General features: G+C 38.0%; 1 protein-coding gene across 2 annotated transcripts in view; it reads right to left on the bottom strand.

The window, feature by feature from the left end:
- Window positions 1–22,255, bottom strand: part of STT3B (STT3 oligosaccharyltransferase complex catalytic subunit B) — a 53,082-nt gene that overhangs the window by 24,889 nt on the left and 5,938 nt on the right. For both annotated transcript variants that reach the window (XM_075704530.1, XM_075704529.1), the window contains 3 exons: window positions 5,130–5,238; window positions 3,089–3,376; window positions 1,290–1,355 (listed from right to left, as the gene is read on the bottom strand). In XM_075704530.1, the coding sequence (XP_075560645.1) occupies window positions 1,290–1,355; window positions 3,089–3,376; window positions 5,130–5,238 (463 nt within the window). The remainder of the gene's footprint in view (window positions 1–1,289; window positions 1,356–3,088; window positions 3,377–5,129; window positions 5,239–22,255) is intronic.

Raw genomic sequence — 22,255 nt, 5'->3', positions numbered from 1 at the left:
TCAGAGGATCTGGCCAATAAATTGGCACAGTATAAAAAAGACTATGGTATAAAAATATAACCATTTGAAAACTTACTTGCCTGATTTTGTACTGCACATAAGTCTGTACCAAACCTACAGGATCTCTTCACTGTAATGCTATATAAACAGCAACGCTATGTATAAAGAAGTGGCTGTTTATTTAATGACTTGGCAAAGAGGAGGAGAAATGGGGGAGGAAATAAATGTACTCTTCACTGGAGATAGCTATCCTCTTCAGCGACACATACAGAGCTATTATTTGCTGTATTAACAGCAAAAATCTCCCACAAAATCCAATGAACATTAAAGCTAGAGGAAAACTAGGCAGCATCCAGATAACCTCTGAATGAACCTTGTACTTTAATTTAAAGGCATGCAAAACAGTTCATAAATTCCTTTTTCTTACAAGCCTAGTTACCTGACTGTAAAAAAGCAATATTTGAGACCTCAACCTTAACCGACACCAAGCAATTAGCCTGACTGTCCACCACTGGCTATTTTGAGGCTAATTTATTTCTCATATAGCCACAAAAAAAAAAAAGTTTATCAGTTAGGAGAAAAAAGGACCTTTGACTGACTCGTACAGGAAAACTCCTCAAGTCTAAGGTTTCAGAAGATGGAGGAAGGGGGAAACCAAATCCCTCCACTTTGCTATTAGTTTTATCTCCACAATTTTACTACTGTTCTTCCCCTCTGTTAGCCCTTAGGAACACCTCTACAACAGCCTCCATTTTCATAGATCAAGAGTGAAAAGGGACTTTATAATCGTTTAATCTGACACGGAATTCATTCAGCAGTTCTGGTGGTAAGCTTTACTTTATGGCATAATTATACCCAAAGAAATAGCTTTCAGTTATATAAGTGCAACTGTATCCATAAATTTTAAATATTATTATTGCATTTTAGTAACAATGACACACAGACACATGAATATCAAAATTCCACCTCAATTCACCTGCACCAAAACAAAAATCCCACTGAATCAGAGTACCTATTCACAGCATAGGATAAATTTGCAAGTAAAATTACTACACTTGAGAGTTTTTCCAAAAATTGTTTTCATTGTGTTTATTTAAATACTTTAAATTTCAAAATATTTATTATGTCTTTCTACTCATATATTTAAGGTTTTAACAGTAATACGAAGCAACAATTTTATATTATGGCTCCAACAAAGATTAAAATCTCCTCCTTCTGTCCTTCACCAACATATGCATTATGTAAGTCCTCCTCAAATAGTTCAGCTATTATATATATAAAAGGCTTACCATGTAAAAGTAGGATAGACAGCAGCAGATTGTCCAAAAGACCGACCCAGTTTTCACAGACTTCACCTTTAAAAACAACCAAGTATTTACAAATGACAAACAAATACTGGACAATATTCCAAAATTTCATTCCAAAACAACTGTGAAGAGAACTTCTTTAGCACATATCAAATTATATTTGTATGCTTCTAAACTGATGTCCATAAAACCACACCACAAGTGCAATTCATTCACACACAATACAGCTTATACCCATCTCTCTAGTTAAAGCTGAGGCAGGATGCAATGCAACTCTGCTTAATGATCTGAGGTAGGAAAGCAGTTGCAACACCTCTGTGCTACTTTCTCCGAGACATTACACCACTTTATAATTGTAAGTATAGACTATCCATGGCTTACTTTGGCTGGCATCATACCCGACTCTTGCAATCATAAATAAAAGAGCTATTCTGTAATTTTGAAAAACCTCACTTAAGGTTAATGAGAGCATCCAGATACTACTAAAAGTTTAGCAGGATCCATGAACTGGCCCAGGAGTATGATTTTGTCCAAAACTGATGGTGGTGATTGTGGTGTGGGAAAATAGCAATGAAAATGACATTAAATAAAGCTAGAAAGTTATCTATAAAATATATCTGATTCACCCATAATTCTGCAAGAGTTCATGCAGACATTATTGCACTATGCAGTTTAGTAAGTATGAGTTCCGTAAGAACAGATAACTGCTATCGTGTCTCGGTTATTATAAAGTAACAATGTAGGTTGATTCTATTATTGTTATCAAACACAGTACACCTTTACAGCTGTAGTTCATTCTAAGTCCAGATTTAAAAAATGTGCATTTAAGTAACACCAGTCACTCAGCCATGAAAAACTTTAATTCCTTTCCATTATACTCCTACCAACAATATCCCAAGTGTGAAATATTCTAAAGCTAAACAACATGTGAGTATGCATCTGCTTATGACAAGTAGAAGTCTTGACAGAATCATGGGAAAAGCTGTAATGACCGTGTACATACATGGAGACACTCAAAATGAAAAGTATATGCATTCAAGGAACGCACAAGGGACAGTACCATACAGTGTCTATGCTGAATTAACAATATAGTTATGATACCTGTGGTATTTCCAAAATAGATGCAACAGTCCAGAAAAACTCGAGCTTGCCTAAACTTCTTCATACAAAACTGCATTACAGATGCAATTCTACATACAGATTAAAGAGTGACAAACAAGCTGCACTAGCAAGTAGGCTAATTAGAAGCCATCAGCCTATTTTTTTTAAGCATGCAAGCAATATTAGTATCTTGCTCTGGACAGCTTTAGGTATTTAATTTGGATGCTTAAGTCAAAGCCCAGACCCTCGATACAGGCAACAGCTTCTCCAGAAGACAATTCAAAGCACTTCATATTCAGAGTCTACTGCTTTTCACCAACTAAATAAGGAGGCTGAAGTTTGATGCTCACATAATACTAATATCTCCAAACCGAAAAACAAAACCAACCCTTCTGTTTGCTTTAAATTCATAGACTTATCACCATTATTATTATTATTACTACTACTACAGGACACACATGCTTCAGTTGAACAGTACTTTTACATAGCAAACTAAAGAGCATGATTATGGAGTGGTTCAGATCATGTGACTTCTCAGTACTTGCCTGATCAAGAGCCAAGGGGAAGAGGGATGAGAGGGAGGAAAATAAGAATTCAATGGATTCTAAGGAAAATCAGTCATTTGGTTGGAGGAGGAACCAAAAAACCTTTCCAAAGCAAGAGACTCAGCAATTACTTACCCATAAATAGTATGTGAACTGCAGTGCAAAAATAGCTATGCCTTCATTGTCAAATGATCCTGCTACTGATCGGGATATGTAACCTGGAACTATGGCAATAAAACAGGCAGCTAAAAGTCCTGCTCCCTGGTTCCACAGTTCTCTGGTGAGCAGGAAAGTAGAAATAGCTGTAAGGCCGCTAAAAACTGGTGCTAGGAACACACATACATCTCTTATATGGACTGTCACATTAAGCATATTTAAAATCCAATGTATAAGGCCTGCTGTCACCATCAGTCCTGGGTATACCTAAAAGGAGGGAAAAAAAACCCCACTACGTTATTGCAGAAAATGATCATCGTAAGGTTATTTGCATATAGTTTGCAACAAAACAGTAATTTCTTAAGATGATATAAGCAGTGAGCAGGTAAAGCAAATGGAATTATTTTAATACTACTTTAATCATTTTTTGACAACACTGCTGAATACCAAGGTTCTTTAAATTTTATCCAAATGCTAACAATTACATATAATCCATTTTGTAAATGACTAAGCAGCATACAGATAATATCCTATCTTGCCTGACATTTATCATATCACGAGAAGACTTTGTTGTTAAGGTATGGAAGCAGAAGCTAAAGTTTGCAAGAGAATTTCAAGCCAGCTAACAGCTTTAAGAAAAGAACAAACCCAAAAACCCTAAGACAACAAGAAGGAACCCAACATTTCCCAGCCCCATCTGTTTTCCTCCAAAATATACCATGCCACACTCTCACTTCTTGTTACCCATGGAGAAAGAAAATGTGCATCAACAAGATTTTTTTTTTTTTTTAAGCTGAAAAGCTGACAGTCATCAGTTGAGTATCACATATTTACAAGACATCTGTAGACATCTTTGGATATGAAGGATTAAAATAAAGTCCTATAAAATTGAATTAAGGTGTACTCCCGGAAAGCTAGCATAGACTTACACAAATCTATTGAACCCATCATAGAATATTGGAGAACATGAAAATATTCTTAATAGGAATTCTACCCTCCCACATTTATCAACATTAGAAAAATCAATATGTACTAGAAAACTTAATATGGACTTCACCTGCCTTAGTTTCTTTTGAAAGCTAAGAAGGGCACTGTACTAAATTAAATTAACAGATGACAGAATGTTCCCCTGCATATATCCTCGGGAGCTGGTTTTCAAGATAAACTATTAAAACTTAATATACCATGTGACTTACAAAATAATGTATGCAATCAACATTTTAATTCTATTTCCTAAGGGTTTTTACTTCTTATAAGACAGATATGGAAAAAACACATATAGATGTTACATAAAAAGTCTCAAGTATCTCTAAGATACTAAAACAAATGGCGATCCAATTGTTACAACAACCTTTGTAAATGCATTTAAATAATATGTACTGTAATTAAAAATTTGTAGTGCACTTTCACACCTTAAGTAACACATGGCTGTTAGCTCTTCTACTAATGAATGATATTTGCATTCTGATTTGGTAATAGTTTCGTCCACCTTTCCTGTCTTGTAACTTGCATTGACACCAATTCTACCTATTCCCGATGCTTCACACAGGTGTCCTGCTGATTTAATTTCAAAAGGTCTTTTCCCAGGGAAATCCTAACATTTTTCCACACACACATGAAGTCCACTCAAAATACACCACTGGATTAAAACTTGTGCCTTAAGAGATTTAGGTAACTGGTTTTTAAAAAAAAAAATTTTTTTTCCTCTTTAATTTAATGTACCAGAATTACAGGAGTCATAATACCCTTATTTATTACTGTCAGAAGTTTATATGTAAGGAAGTAAAACTCAGTTCTGTATTTCTTGTTCACAGTATGCTGTTGGATAAAGACTAAAGCATGTTGACTTACTCAGTTCCTGCAGCTAAAAATTAAAAACATCTTGCTATTTCCTCTGCAGCAATTTGACAATTAAAAGCATATTTTATTAAGATTCTCCTTTTATCAATGTCAAATTAGTACTGAAAGTTAAAAAAAACTTACTGCAAAGTCATCTTTAAGTTATTACTACAATACTTACAGTTCCACCTACTATTCTTCCCAGTGGATACCATGCTCTTTCATCAAACCAATTTAAAAATTCATAAAACCCATGGGATGCAAGATGATGCGTTGATCTATAGTTAAACCTAGAAAGAAACAGGAAAAGAAAGCGGGGGGGGGGGGGGGTGGGTGTGAAAAAAAATCAAGAACCTAAGTTTTAAGCATACCTTAAGTCATCTGTTTTCCAAGACCTAGAAAGTAATTAAACTTTAGCATCTCATTTAGTATGTAACTACAATGGCCCTCTCTAAGTCTATAGAGTTTTAAAGTAAATTACTAAGTTTTCAGTTACTAACCACTATATTTTCTTCATTTCTACAGCTAGTGCATATACACAGATGAAATGTTACAGTTTGGGGGTGGTGGTGTTTGATAAACATTAAAAAGTTTTCTATCACTCTAACAAATGCTCCTGTCATTTTCTGCATTCCCTTTTAAAGCTAGTTTTCAAATGTAGTCTATCAACCAATTATTTACCACACCCAGAATACCACTTAAGCGTAATTAAGATCATGGAAGAATCAATGCAGGACTCCCATTCTGAGACAGGACAGCTACCCAAATACATCTGCTGCTGCTCTACTTCATGCAGCACTGAGAGGTGACGTAATGTAATAATATGCAACAAAGGGAATCAGTCTATTTGTTCACACTATCAAACTAATGGCCTTGACATATTCCTTCCTTTCAATCAATAAAAATCTACACAATGTAGAATCTATTCAGATGAAGTTTCATTTTCAAAGTTTGTACATTCTCTGCTGCAGAAAATTCCTTGTAGAACAAAAGCCCTCCCATGCATACCTTCAGTTCAGTCTTCCACATTGCCCATATACCATTAAAAACATCGATGAATTGCCATCAAGGCATTAATCTTCCACTTTTCTGTCACATAATTTTTCCAACTTCCCAAACTTCAGATAGCAAAACCTTTCAACTATTACAAAGTCCATTAATTCTTCAAATTAGGTATCAGACTGCTGTGAGAAGAACTGCAGTGCATGCTACCCCAAACTACAACTCTTTAATGATCATTCAAAAGCCAAACTAAGAAGGCTACACGTATTCATGCTGTAAAGTTTTGTAAAGAAAGTTTAGGATTAGAACAGCCTGGGTGACCACCACTTCTGAAACAAGCAACATCCACAAACCCAACCCTCTTAACAGATATTCTAATGTAATTTAGATAACAATGTGAAATTCATTAGTTAAAGAAGCATTAAAGATAATACTCATTAGTTAAGTAGAAGTTCAGATGACTAAATGGAGTATAGTTAACAGACAACAGGCTAGATGAGCAAACCACCATGAAAGACTTCCAAAGACAGCTAGTATTCAAGACTAGAAAAACTTATGCATATTTTTCATTTTGTCTATTTTATGAAAGTACCCACTTATATCAGTAACATGCATCACTTCTAACACAAATTTTAAAACTACATTAAATTCTTTCATATATCTAGGATTCGCAAAATATCCCAGGTTTCCTTTGAACTAATGCATTTCAGCAGACTAAAGCTAATGTCATTCAAGACTGTAAGACCCATCAAGTTCCTACTTGTTTAATCACTACAAGTCCAATACCTGAAGTACAACCACACAGAGGTCATGAGTGGATTTCTTCATCTATACAGTGAAAGAACAAAAAGAATTGAAATTCAAGGCCAGATGTCAGCAAACCTGCATGTTTCCACTGACCGAACTATCACAGCATCAGTCAAATGACATTAAAAATAGGTAAATAAAAAAATAGACTGCAGTATTTTCAGGAACGCTCTCTTACATGTTAAGTAAGCAGTTATATAGGAGACATTAACTGATAAAACTGTGGACTTTCAGAAGTAGTCAGTCATGTTTATATAAGAAAATTCACACAAACATCAGTCATTCTGACCTAGAAATCTGTATCAAACAGCAATGTGACATTAATAAGCCTGCAACTATTCCCATTTGACTAGATTTCTAAATATTAATTAATTCTCCAGTTCTGAACTGTCAACTGTAACGTGATTTATGAAATGCTGTACCTGTAAAATTAGCCTCTTATCTTAGTATAGCAAGGTCTATTGTTAATTTGTTTAGTGCCAAGTGCCTGCAGTATGGTACGAGACAAAGCAGGAGTTCCATGTTGCACAGGACACATAAAATCCAGCCAGCTATGGACCAGACTTAAAACACACTTAAAAACCCAGCCAATGTTGTAATCCTAGCACTTTAAAAATGAAACAAGAAACATATTTACTAACATGGATTACTTTCAAATTTTTAAATCATGACTCAAACTCACAGAGGCTACAAAAGTATGACTAATGTTTACTTTTAGAGCATGAAAAGATTAGTTAAACAAATGAAACAGGCGAGAAGAATACATATTGACATTCTCCTCATGCTTTGAACTAGTAAAGCTTCATAACTGACTTCAGAAGGATGCGAACAACTGTCTTGAGCTTTGGCAGCATCCCATTAAGTCTTTAATAAGAGTGGACTACCACCCGAAATTGAAATGCAATGTAACAGCATTCTACTTCTACCACTTAAGAGGTAAGGATTTAATCTTCCCTCCTAATATACTTTTGGATAGATACAAATCTATTAACCCCTTCTTTCAAAAAGCAATTGATTCTTTTGCCACAAATGAAAGCATACAGAGACAGCTGGGCATGCCTTTACAGCAGAAATTATTAGCAATAGTATAGGTACATTCATTTTTCCACTGTGAGAAGACCTATAGTTGAGAACAAGAAATAACCTTCTGACCGCAGAAGCGTAAAAAGTATTTAGAAGCTTAACTACAGTGCCTCACTTTGACTTTAAAAAAAAAAAGCGCTCACTTCACCTCCCACTAGCTAACCTGCAAACAAAAATAAGTTAAAATGTATATATAAACATATGCATACATAAGGAGAAGCTTGATGAGTAATGCTGCGTATCAAAGACAGCTTCAGGCATTGACAAAGTGGCAGCAATGGGCAGTGCACCAGACAACAGTATGGTCTAGCAATCACACAATGCCAGTATTATGCTCTAATGCCACTTACCCACGTCATAGCACTCTACTGCTTTAGGGAAAAGCCTGAACCTCATAAAAGAGTTTCCTTTTTGGCCAGAATGGAGAGAGCCCCTAACAAACAGTGGGTATCACAAACCATAGTCACACAACCTTCTTACTGTCTTGGCACTTTTCAAACCATGTTCGAAACGCAGCACAGTGGTATTGTATTTCTACGGCAGTACTGTCACAGTATCTATAACTACCTACAGGTTTCATAGGGGTGTAAAACAGCTCTGGGAAATACCAGAAGTGCTGCCTTTGCCTATGCCTGCATCCTGGAGATTAGGGGCTGCAACTGAGGGAGGAATCAGAATGTAGACAAGAACAGCCAGTGCTGGGTAGGGGTTGCATTTCAGGCTTGGGTGTCACTGCCTTCCCCAGTTCTTCCATCTGCAGCAGCAGCAAGAATAGGTGATATTTAGGGTTTTTATCCAACCCTCTTTCTGACTGGCTAGTACGGAGATTACATATTCTCAGATAGCTATAAAATGCCAGATAAAAGATCTAGATGATGGGGCAATAGTAGCATGAAATTGATAGGGTTTTAGACAGTTAACAACATTCCCACAAGAAGAAACACTCCGATCTTTCGCTCTGTTGTAATGGGAGGGTCAAATTAATTTCATTGCCATCAGTGTAATTTGCCTTAGATGTTGTTAAGATCTGGATGAAGTAACTGCATTGCTGTACGTGTGCTCTTTTCCTATATGTTCTTACTTTCTCAGTAGGCTAAATTTTACTTGAATGTTCATCTTGAATAATACTTTTGTCAAGGAAATACTAAACTTAGGAATGCCAAAACCAAAGATGTCTCCTTATGAATATAGCAGTAATTGTTGCTGAGAAGTGCTGGAGTATTCCATAGCTCTTGGACAGAGCAAGCAATCGCTATGAATAGCACTAACTAATCATCTTACAGTTTTACCCTGTATCATCAAAAAAGCTGTTCACAGGGTGGAATAAAAATCAAACCCAAGCATGAAGAGAGGGTTAAGATTAACAGTACGTAACATACAACTGAAAACTTTACAGGCTTTATTTTGCAAGTTGCCCAGTTAAGCTTTCCAAATTAAATTCAAATTCAGTTTTCTACTGAAGCAACCAATACAGGTATCTCCAATAGTGCTACAAAATTAATGGTACCATGCATAGAGCGCTTTTGTGATCATTAGAGCATCCCCCAAAAGGTTCGAACTACAATACCAGACTAATTTGGTGGTTTGGACTTTGAATTCTGAAATGTAGGAAGACTTAGGATTGTTTGACGATTCCTTTAAAGCTTAGCTCAGAGGAGGAGACAGTTCAAACTACAGACCTGACAGAAAGAGGCAAGGAGAACAGCAGAGCATCACTTTTCCTCCTAGAACGTCAGCTAAAATAAGAAAAGTCAACGCTTACTGGTGTTAGTCAGTAAGGTCCTTAAGAGCTCTTTCTCCGCTGAATGTTAGCAAGTGTGTATCTTCTTCACAACATGGACTGAGAACTTAAATATTCATCTAAGTCTTTCAAGCCAAGTTCTTAGGCATGTGCCTAAATACTGCCGTAGTGCATTGAATTAGTTATGTGATTGATGGGGTACTGTACTTCCATTTTAAAAACCATATGCAAAACTCATTGTGGTAATTGCTTATTTGTAGATACAGACTTCAGAATAAGTCTTTCAGGATGTTGTGCTTGTAGCATAATATGTTGGCAAGCAGGTGTTTTAAAATTTAATATGGAATACTGTATATATGTTTCATCATTTCAATGGAAGTTACTGAACTTTCTCGTTAGATTTCCCATAAAAGTGTTGCACTGAATAAATTCTTCCTTTGGATGCAAAGAATATTTTGGATATGGAGTCAATCTGCAACTATCTTTTTCAAGAATCTAGACTTGCCATCTCTAATTAGATGCTGTATGGCAGAATTGATTCTGTAATCTACATTTGCATTAAAAACTGACTCCTAGAATTGCTCAGATAGCTTGTAATGTTCACAGTTAGTTTGTATCATGTCATTTTTCCAAATGTGCAGATGTGAAAATTTTGTGCATCTGCAGCTGAAGACTTTTAGAGCACAGAAGCCTTTATAATTGCAGGCTTAGAAAATTTTCAACAATCACATAACGAATTCAGTACACTACGGCAGTATTTCTCATCATGAAAATGCTCACTTCTGTTGAGTTTATAACCTTGTAAAAGTATATATGGACATTTAAGCCACTTTCAACTAATCAAGATCAGAATTTTGCACTAGCAATACCTGTATGCAGAAGTACTTATGACACGTAAAGAGCCTTTCTTACCACCCACAACCCAAACCCAAGGTGTTACAGACTCCACAGTAAGACAGGAGAAAACATACACTGAGCTCTACATGCGTAAGAGCCAGAAAGACGAAGGGTGGTCCTCCATTCATCTGAGCCAAAACTGACATAACTCTGCAAAATGGAAGAGCAACCAGGCAATTCTATTTCTGAAAAATCTCATGTTCCTTTCTTTTTAACTTAAGCTGATGTCAGCAGAATGGTTTTATTAGGTCTTAAATCTAATACAAACATAAAGATACACTGCATGAATTGTTGCTAATTAGAACATTTATATATAATCAAGTACTTATGTGTCCACAAATCTTTTTTCTGGAATTTCTCTAGACGCACAACTACCACAGTTTTTAGTGGAAAACGTTATTGCTTTTGTGGTGCGTTGACCCAGGCTGGATGCAAGATGGCAACCAAGCCGCTCTTATCACTGCCCTCCCCAACTGGACAGGGGAGAGAAAAATATAATGAAAGGCTCGTGGGTCAAGATAAGGACAGGGAGATCAGTCAGCAATTACTGTCACAGGCAAAACAGACTCAACCTGGGGAAATGAGTTTAATTTGTTACCAATCAAATCACAGTAGCATAATGAGAAATAAAAACTAAATCTTAAAACACCTTCCCCCCACCCCTCTCTTCTTCCCGGCCTTAATTTCACTCCTGATTTTTTCTACCTCCTCCCTCTGAGCGGCGCAGGGGGACGGGGAATGGGGGTTGCGGTCAGTTCATCACATGTTGTCCCTGCCACACCTGCTTCCTTAGGGGAGGACTCCTCACACTCTTCCCCTGCTCCAGCGTGGTGTCCCTCCCACGGGAGACAGTCCTCCACGAACTTCTCCAACATGGGTTCTTCCCACGGGCTGCAGTTCTTCATGAACTGCTCCAATGTGGGTCTCTTCCACGGGATGCAGTCCTTCAGGAGCAGACTGCTCCACTGTGGGTCCCCCACGGGGTCACAAGTCCTGCCAGCAAACCTGCTCCAGTGTAGGCTCCTCTCTCTCCATGGGCCCACAGGTCCTGCCAGGAGCCTGCTCCAGTACGGGCTTCCCACGGGGTCACAGCCTCCTTCAGACACATCCACCTGCTCCGGCGTGGGGTGCTCCACAGGCTGCAGGTGGATATCTGCTCCACCGTGGACCTCCACGGGCTGCAGGTGGATATCTGCTCCACCGTGGACCTCCACGGGCTGCAGGTGGATATCTGCTCCACCGTGGACCTCCACGGGCTGCAGGGGCACAGCCTGCCTCACCATGGTCTTCACCGTGAGCTGCAGGGGAATCTCTGCTCTGACACCTGGAGCACCTCCTCCCCCTCCTTCTTCACTGACCTTGGTGTCTGCAGAGTCGCTCCTCTCACATATTCTCACTCCTCTCTCCGGCTGCAGTTGTGCAGGTTTATTTTTCCCCCTCTTCTTAAATATGTTATCACAGAGGGGCTACCACCATCGCTGATGGGCTCGGCCTTGGCCAGCGGCGGGTCTGACTGGGAGCCGGGAGGCACTGGGTCTATTGGACACGGGGAAGCTTCTAGCAGCTCCTCACAAAAGCCACCCCTGTAGCCCTCCTGCTACCAAAACCTTGCCACACAAACTCAGTGCAACTCTGCACACTCAATTGGAGCTTCTGCACCTCAGTGGGCAACAAACACCCAGGAGTCATGAACGCATTAACTTCCCCCAGTCTTTCACAAGAGACATGAAACATGTTTGCACAGTTCTTACTAAAGTTGACTGAAAAAGACAGTAATTAAGTCAAGTCCACCAGAAAGAAAAAAAAAAAACTTTGGCTATTGTAGAGTTTAATATTGTCCTAATTCTGTCAGTTTTAGGGGGTTCAATATGGATTTTTTGATGGTTTAGTCTTTATGATTTTATCTCAAAATATATGGATATGTAATTATTCTTTGTATTCCGAGATAAGCCTCAACTAATATCAAGTATTTGGTGAAAGGTCGCAAGAGTGCCCTACATTCAGAGAGGCCCAACTAATCTTTAGGTGTTTTGTTGCAAGTAGGGCCATTTGAAAAGAGAAATAAACATCCTGCCAGCTGACTGTCAACCAGAAGTCTAGTGTTGCATAAGAGAATTGGCAGCAGTACTATCATAATGAGTTTCCTCAGGTTCAAAACTGGTCATGGTCCTGCTTTTGACTTCAGATTTCCTAATTCTGAAGAAACACACTCAGAAAAATGTGGTGAAGACTCCTTTGTTGTACGAAGGATAGTTAGTATGCTGAAGTAATAATAGGGCAGGAAGTTCCGCAGTGATGTGGCCACCTAACTTCAGAAAAGATGGACATTCTGAGTCAAAGGAGGAAGAAGTTTCTGTTCCTAGAATCCAGCCGAGCAACAAAACTCATGTTTGTAATACTATTAGAATAATCCCTGATGGGGAAGAATAGTAGAAAGCCCAGGCAGAAGAAAAAGCTGGATGGCACAACCAGAAGGGCACCTATTTTTTCAGGTCCAATATTCAACCATGCTCAATGCAAATCCTGAATAATACCAGAATGGTTATAGAATAACCATTAAGAATATCAGAATGTCCCCAATGTGTTTAAGAAGGATTACAGAATTCCTACTGCCGCTACCTGGCATGGTATTTTTACTGCCTGCAATAAGATGTCATGCTTAGCAAGTGCTAAAATCAAGAACTGCGTGCTGCCAGTAGTTTAATGATATGAAATTCTACAGGGAGCATACAGTCGCTCTAACTTCTTCAGAGAGCCCAGGGCATCTTCAATATTTTTCCTAAAGAACTGCAAGCTTTTTAAAGCATTCCATGACCACAGCTTGTACTTTTCACACAATACCACATCTGAAGCCACGATATGCTTCCCATCATCACTGTAGTGGGTGTGTATCTGCCTACAGTTTCAGACACTGATGCCTATTAGGCTTTTTCATGACTTTTTTTCTGTCTTGCTTTTGAACTATTCCATGTCTCAAGGCAGATTATTAAGAAAAGAATTAGTTTTATCAATAGTAAAAGACATACTTCGCCAGTGAATTATGCCATTCATAAAATTTAACAACATTTTAGACCTAAGAAGAAAGTCGTGATGCTATTTTTTCTTGGGACAGTCAAAATTCCCAAGAGGTTTCAATGATAAGATGCAAACAGAATAATCTGAAATTCCTAGAGGGGAAAATTGAATGCTTGTTTTCTTCTCTACTGGACATACACTTCACTGCAGATACTACACTATGACTGGCATCAATACTGATGGCAATATGTGTTCTTAATATGTGCTCTTTTGACAGCACCAGCTTCTTGAGAGGCATCACCTCTCTGCTCAATCCAGTATTAACTACCATAAACTCAAAAGGCCCTATAGCGTTATGTCTGTTTTTTCTGAGTGCTGTTGGGCTACTCTGTGGTGCATTAGCCTTGCATCTTACAACTCTGGATGCTTTCCACCAAATTCAAGAATATGTTCAAGAAGGACGTTTCTTCCAGATGAAACAGATTCATGCTGTACTTGTTTTTAACATGATGCAGGCAGCTTAACTTCAGGATCTTCTACGTTAAAGGCTGGTACATGAGGATCTGGTCAGCAGAAAGGAATTCAAAAGGCAATTAGCTGAACAATATATTTTAAGCAGCAAAATATTCCTTCCGTGAGAAATGTGATACTAGAAATCAATGGGATGAACATGACTGCTTCACAAGAAGTGACTAGGAACAATGGATGACTAGGTCCCAAGCCACTTTTTTCAGGGTATTCTACTACAGAACAAAGCAACCTGTAACAGCTAAACAACTATAGCGGACTCTTATTAACTGATCTCAAATATACTACCTGCTATACTGTAGCAAGATCTAGTACGTACCCAGAAAAGAATACTAATTTTTGTAATAGTCTGAAATATGGAGTAAAATAAAGGATATTTCTTATTTGTTATGGGTACTTTAATTATATTTTAACTATTTGGGAGTATGTGGCACAGTCATCATCTCTAAAGTCACCTGTATGCTACAATGCAGTGGCAACTATGGAAGTACTAGCTACACCAAAATGCAGTTGAACCAACTTCACAATCACTTCCCATTAAGTGAAATTTAAGGAATCGGTCTGGATGCAAGATGGCCTGTCAGACCATTTCTACCCTATAAAATACGAGACATGGTAAAAAGTAAACAGAACCCTTAGAAAGGCTCTAGATCCCCAACATCCCACATAATCATTTAAGCAATGATAGTCTTATTTCTGGTACAATGTGTAAACAGTTACAGCGCTGTAGAAAAGCTTTAGCAGAAACTATTGTGTTCACCCCTCAATAACCAACAGCCTGTTGCTTGAACTTCTGTGTAACATCAGAAAGAGTAGGTCCAGCCAGAATCAGACATTAGATATCAAACCACTCTGTACAGATTATGTCAACGTACTTTTTTTTTGTTAGCTCACAGAAATGAAAAGAATCTACAGTGTTGTGGTTGCATGCCAGCAGCCTAAGTCAGTTTAGCAAGTTAAAATAATGTAGTGTTTTATCCAATATTCCTTAAACATTTGCTCTTTAGTACATCGCCTAATGCACCTGCTGTTCTTCCTCCTGCATCTAGCTCAGTTACCTGAATTCTCTGACTACGCTTTCTTTCAGTTGTCCTTTCTGTATGTAGATTATGTTTAGTCCAAGAAGCTGGACCTCTCACACAGCACCTGTACAGCTCCATCTGTTGCAACATTGACTTACTGACTTTTTACTACAACGAATGCTGAAAAAAATAAAAAATTAATGTTTCAGCGTGGGTAATACAAAGCATCATCGAGCATAACCAGACAGTCTATCTAACTTGAACAATTTCTGTCCAGTGATTGAGGCCTAGTTAAAGACCTAATTTTATCTAATGTCAATATGTCTGCTCAAATTCTGCTTAACCCTTCAGTAACCTGACATAAATGGACATAAATATTGCATTCATCAGGCATATAGCAAGGATCAGGCAATTTTCCGCTGTGGGTATGTACATATATAGATATACATACATAGCTATCTGCAGAACAAACCAAACAATATGTCCAGGGTTTGCAGAAACCTAGACACAGATCTAATTATGCCCTAATCAAATAAAGCTGAAAAGAAAAAGGCATGAATATAGCCCAAGTGCAAAAGGGTAAGAGAGGGAGGACCAAAAAAAAAAAACCAACTCCAGGATGCCTTGTAGTGAATTACACACTCATCCAAATTTAACTGTGGCGGTTATCCTTCAACTGAGCTTTGCTAGTTAAAAGGAGTGCAGAAGCACTCCTAATCCACTTCCGTGCCCAAATCAGACAAACTAGCTTGAATCACAGCTAAAAAGCAAACCACTCTAAAGATGATCTGAACTATTTCACCTGTTTTTTTTCTGAAGCAGATTAGGAATACTCACATGACCTATTAATACAGTCCAACAGAAGAGAATGGTGGCCTCCAGCTGAGGGCAGAAAGACTTCCAGCTGCTTGCAAAGTGACTGCATATTCTCACACTGGAGGAAGCTGATGTGGGAATAGGATGTCACCAATAAAATAAACAAAGACCAGGAAAGTAGATGACAACAGAAGGTTGTCTTCATCCTTCCCTACAATACACAGACTGGAGTTTATCTTTCTAAGTATATTTTGCATCCTTGATCCACTTTCAATGACTGATTTATTCTGAAGTACAGCAAGCAGATTTTAAAATCAGTTATCCCCTACATTTATATCTTTCATACTATTTCAAGTCTAAACAACAACAAAAAAGCAGGTTTTCACTGAATTTAATTCAACCTGTTAAGAATTGTACTTAATGGTTACCAATGTTCCTTTAAAGACTATGCACAAGAAACACAAAAGTGTAATAACAAAACATTGTTTGCTTTTTATTAAGTAACTTCACAGAAACACTACATATGAAGTGTAGTGCAGTGACTACAGTGCTCAGCATATTCCTGCCATGTACAATGTGAAATTAAAGTTACATGTTTGTTTTCTCATTATGTGATGGAATTTCTAGTATTGCTTAGTCTTACTATATTGTAGCTACCAAACTATTTCACTGTGCTCCTGTCACTTTAGTAAAATCCAATTCATGTTTAGAAGTGACCTTAAAGGGGCTTTTTTTAACAAAAAAAAAACAACCCAAAACCAATGAAATGTGGAGCTAGGCTTAATATTACACACATATGCTTTGAAGCTGTGACGCCTTTCTGCCACAAATGCTATTACAGAAATATTCATAGGCTACACTCACCATTGCCTCATCTATCATACGTCCAGGAGCATGTCCTTTCCAAAACACATCACCTCCTTGACCAGCTGACTACATTAGTATACAGTTTGGTAGCTAAAGCCCTTCTGTCTTATATTAATGAACAGTAAAAGGGATGAGTTTAATTTCTAATGCCATTTTATTAAATAACAAGTACTAACTTGAGGTACCATGCCTTTCCCTTCTCCCCCATTGCCAAATAAAATGAGAAAAGGTAAAATGAATGTCTGGTTTCCCATGAAAAAGAATGGGGAAAGGAGGATACTAAAGCAAGAGGATCAGTTGCAGTTCAGGCGGGTCTGAAAAGAGGATATATGAGAGTTGTTGGGAAGGACCTAGCGGAAGTTCTCAAGGGATAGTTCTAAGGCCACATAATCCTAAATCTTCTTTCTCCTCACTCTCCAGACATGAATTAAATCTGCCTGTTCCAGGACCTTTCACGCTTCAATCCCCACCAGACCGTGTGCCCTCTCAACTCTCTCTCCACAAATGTGTATTTAAATTAGAAAACTAGAGTTAGCCTTCCTGATTCAGAAAAGGGATTTGGCTCTAGATCCCAAACATCCCATATAACTGTTTAAGCAATGACAATCTTATTTCTGGCAGAACTTTTAAACAGTTACAGCACAGTAGAAGAGCTTTAGCAGAAACTTATTGATATGTTCACCCCTGAGTAACCCATGGCCTGTTGGTCAGAGAACTCATGGATACTTGAGATTGGATCAGGGTACAAGATGTGCCAATATAGTAGCTCACTGCCACTGGAAAAGGGGAGTTTCCCTTTCCCTGCATCCTGACACCTGTGGTTATGAGATATCTGCGAGTTGCCTTAACGTGTAACACAGCAGCAAACTACCCCAGAAAATGTCCAACAGATGATGGGAAATTCAGGAGAACTGCTCCACTTGATTAGATGCAAATAAGGCCCGTTAATACTGGTGAAGACAAGCTCAGCAGCAACTTGCCATATTGTAGCTCTTCAGAGTCAGGTTTTATTCAAAACACTCTGAACCACCATCTTACCAGCCACAGCAGCTTCCTGGAGGTTCTCGAAGGAACCTTTGGAATCATCTTCCATGCATTTTCCAACGCGCAAATGATATCCATGGGTACTCCAGCACAGCGTACCAGATACTGAGATAGAAGACAACACTGCTTAACTTGCCAGGTAAAAGTACCATTCAACTAACATTTAAAGCTGTTCTGTGGCTTTTTCTTCTCGAAGATAGCCCTGAAAGGAGGCAGCAGATGGCACTGTACGGAACATACTATCACAAAGCAAAACCACGATGTGCATAGGTAAGAATGTTGTGTTGAAACTGGAGTATGATGGAAGCATAAGGAAAATGGGACCCTGAAGTTGACTTATAAAAGCGAAAGCTAAAAAATAAAATTCAGTGATGAAACAATTACAAGCATGACATATTTGACACAAAACACATCATCCAGTCTTGTCCCAAGCAAAAACTCGGTTTTATTGTGAGAGGGTAGGGGGAGTGCTGGTGAGGTAGCGGTGGATTACAAAATTAAGGTACTAAAAATTCCTTGGCTCCTGAAGATGTTTAGCCATAGGAGAAAAATTACATTTGTCATTACTAGCTGACCTGAGACATCACAAATTAAGATACTGTTACAAATGTTTAAAGTAGACTCTCTAGTGTCAAAATCCATTTTCTATTTGGCAAATGAAAGATTAAAACTGTTACACAGTAAAATGAATTGTCAGACATATGCAACAGTTTTTCAAATATTACTTCAGACATTTGACATTAGATAAATCATTCTAGTCACCTGTATAAGATAAAACAGTCAAAACACAGTAGCATTACAGAACTTCTTGGAAAACCCAAACACCGCATTGGCTTTCATTACTCTTCTTCTACAGTAAAGCAAGCCAAAGAGATGTCTATTTACTTCTGTTGTTAATATCAATACAACAATGCCAAAACTCCAAGTATGTTTCGCTGACTTTCTAAATTAGAAGAATTGCAACTTTAAGGCATTTTAAAGGCCTTTAATACTCAAATGATAAACTTTAAATATTTCAACCATGAAGATGAAACTGCCTTTTTCAAGATATACATTCCAAACAATATTTATGAAATTCTAAGTTGCTCAAGTGAACTTCGAAATGCTACTTGGGATAAGTTTAGAATAGGAAGGAAGCACATTTGACATATGCAATAGACTACAGGGAAAAAAAAAAAAGCTGGATAAAGATAAAGAAAAGTATTCAGGACAAGTAGGCTTGTTTTGTTGTCTTTTGCTTCTGCATCAAGCAAATGTATTGCTGTATTTTCAAATCCTCTGGCTATAGCACACAAGTATTCTGTTCAACATGTGGTCTTCCCAGTCAGCTGCATCTTCAAACAGGTGCTTTCCATACCTAGATTTCCTTAAAATATCAATCTCTTGGGAAGATCAGAATAAAAATAAATAAAATCACACTCCTTGAAGTTGAAGAAGTTGGCTACCATGTATAGTATAACAATTGCAAAAAAATGAATGCAGAGACTGAAAAAAATAAAGCAGAGAAATCACAAGATGTAGGCTGCCCAGCCACGTGTGCTAGAACAGCTTAAAATTACATAATTACATGCTATTTTTCCCTTCTGCAAAATCCATTTGCCATTCAACAAACAGGATAGATGGTGGCCATGCATACAGTGAGCCACTCTTTTTAAATAAATGTAAATAATACTGTGTAAAACAGTCTAGAAGATAATAGCAATCCCATTAAGAACACCACCAAAAAATCAATAATCAAACCAAACTGACATCCTCAGTTGCAATGTAGTTTCCCAAGGGTTTTTTTGTTTAAGTGAGGGAAGTTTTGAAAAGGTGTTCTGCAATTCTGTCTTCATGGATTATCAGCTGAGCAGAACTCCAACATGCTCTTTACCTAACAAACTAATGTAACCCATATAAATCAATTGCCATAGAAAATGATATGATAAGCATTGTAACACCTGGAAATAATTATCATTACAGTCCACATACCCCAGTCATTTTTATTAGACTGGCTCTTTAAAAAGTAGTGTATGATACCGGACTTGGGTCTCTCATAGCAGACAGACATTTTAAGTACTGTTTCCTGCTCTTACAAGCACTCATGGACAAATTCAGCTACTCCTTGTTTAAAATAAACCATTTGTTTTTCTAAAGCACAGGGATATTGCCTCACTTAATAGCAAAAACTTTTGAAGGAGAGGAAGCATTTAATTCTCTATATGCCAAAGGAGATTTTACCCTGGGAAAGTAGCAGTAAGTTGAGAAATACAGAAGCGGATCTATTTTGTTTGTATCTATGTCCTTACATTCATTCCTCAGGCTGCTTACACCTTGCGTAAGGTGTGGTGCAACATCAGGGTCAGTTTCATGGTACCTCTCAAGCCCAGACCTACCAGCTCACCCACATTAAAAATACCTCAGCTTGATTCCCAGCAACAGCTCTCATAAAGATCACAAGCTCTGCTCAGCTACAGGGACATAAAGTAAGTCTATCCATTGGACATACTACAAAACTTATTGCAGATGTAAAGCACAGAAAGACTATAGCAATACTTGTCCTAATACTTGTCCTAAGTCCACTTTGTTCTCCAAGCGAGTGGTAAGACTGATGGTTAGAAGAAGTTTTGCTGAAGGAGTTAATAAAAACTGCTGTACATGCCCTGCTACAGGGTGCAGGCTCCACAGGCTCCAAAAGCAGCAGCTTTAATGGGTCTGCTAAGTAGAAAGAAGCCCTCAGGATTAGCCCTAAATGTCAGTACAAATGTACCTCAAAGGGCTTGCAAGAATGGAATTTTCAAAAATTGAGGAAACTCTGCAGCACATGCACAGATAGACATTAAATGGGAAATAACCTGACTGAATCAGAAGAGATCTTTGTGGAACAGCAAAGACACCTCCCTAAACCCAGCCTATCCCCAACCAATTTAAAAAAAACTATTAGTACCTATAAGATTTTTGAATTACTGTCCAAAATTTTTTCTCCCCTTCCCCCACCAGTTCAACATGAGACAGATTTAAAAGCATGAGTATTAGGATTACAGGCTGCCAAAATCAGAGACTATTAGAGGCAGAATTATGATAGGAAGCAAAAGGTAACCTTTATAAACCACCCTAACCCTACATAATCAAATCAAATTTCTGTTTAAAAAACAGAACATACTAAGCTGCTCAAATAATAGGATATCTGCCAAGAAAAGTCCATTCAAGGATTTTCATCATAGCATTTGCTCTAGCTAGTCAAGTGTTTGTGAGTATTTGCTGAAGACTGTTTAAAAAAAAAAAATCATGGCATTAAGCTGGTTCAGTTTGACCCAGCCTACACAGAACATTCCGATACATTTTCCTTTTCAAGTTTCATTCTGCTATCCACAAATCAATAAAAGGGTCAACACTGCAAGCATTCTGTCTCACCTCCTATGTTTTCCAAAAGACGACTGCAAGGATAGTCTCTGTACTCAACCATACTCTGCACGTGTTTTATGAACACCGGTCCTCCTACCCTCTCATGCATAACCCCATCACTGCACCCACATGAAGTCTGATGAGGTTCTTCACCCCAATTAAAAGTTGTGCAAGTGAGGAAAGAAACACTACCTGCTAAATAAAGCAGGAAAACAATAGTAGAGATGGAGCAGAGATTTGATTCCGACACGAGTGTTATTTTATGAGGCCACATGGTGAACCGCTTTTCAGCTGCATCAGTCTAACTGATCAAATCTAGCCTGAGGTCTCCTCACTCACAAAGCATAGCCTCTGCTACGCCTTCAACTCTGTCCAATGTTCTTTTTTCAGACTGTCCTCCTTCCATTAAATTTCTAATATTTACCTACTTCTGCAATTTCCTAAGCAGTAGAAAAGTTCAGTACAGTCAACTGCACATCTTCTTGACTGTTAACACCGTATCAACCTTCTAGAAAAGCTTACTTGGCTTCAAAACAGCACCCTGAAGCACCTAAACAAGGAAAGGCTGTTCAGTCCCTGGCCATACAGGATTTATTATCTTATAATCTAGAAAGCCCCAAAAGCCAGAGACTGACCTGTACTAACAGAGTTTCTCAACCCATGTCATATTGCAATAGAAGTGATCAAAAAAGATGCCTGGTCTGGATCTTCCTCATTAAAAAGGGGGGAAGGGGAAGGTATGTGGCAGGCTATTCTCCAAGAACATAAAAATCTAAAAACTTGCCCTTCATGAACACACAGGCCCTGCTAAATCAGATTTGGAGACTACGCTAGAATATTCTTCCTTGTATAATAAAATGGCAGAAAGGAGTTTGAACTACCTGGCTACCTGAAATCCTGCTAAAATTATTAGTATTACTAGAGTGTAAACAACTTTTGTCATTCAAATGTAATATGTCTGTAGCTTACATTTAGAAAAAAGTCACAAAAAAATTAATCCAACTGCTCATTAACAGTAAGTACCCAATCTTTTAAAACATATTCCTATAAAATAGAAATAAATAGAATATTTCTCATTTCATAGAATCAAAAAGCTTGTGA

The sequence above is a fragment of the Pelecanus crispus genome, chromosome 2 (assembly GCF_030463565.1).
Source record: "Pelecanus crispus isolate bPelCri1 chromosome 2, bPelCri1.pri, whole genome shotgun sequence".
Taxonomy (NCBI): domain Eukaryota; kingdom Metazoa; phylum Chordata; class Aves; order Pelecaniformes; family Pelecanidae; genus Pelecanus; species Pelecanus crispus.
Note: the sequence above shows the minus strand (reverse complement) of the source record. Positions and strands in the feature narration are given on the sequence as shown.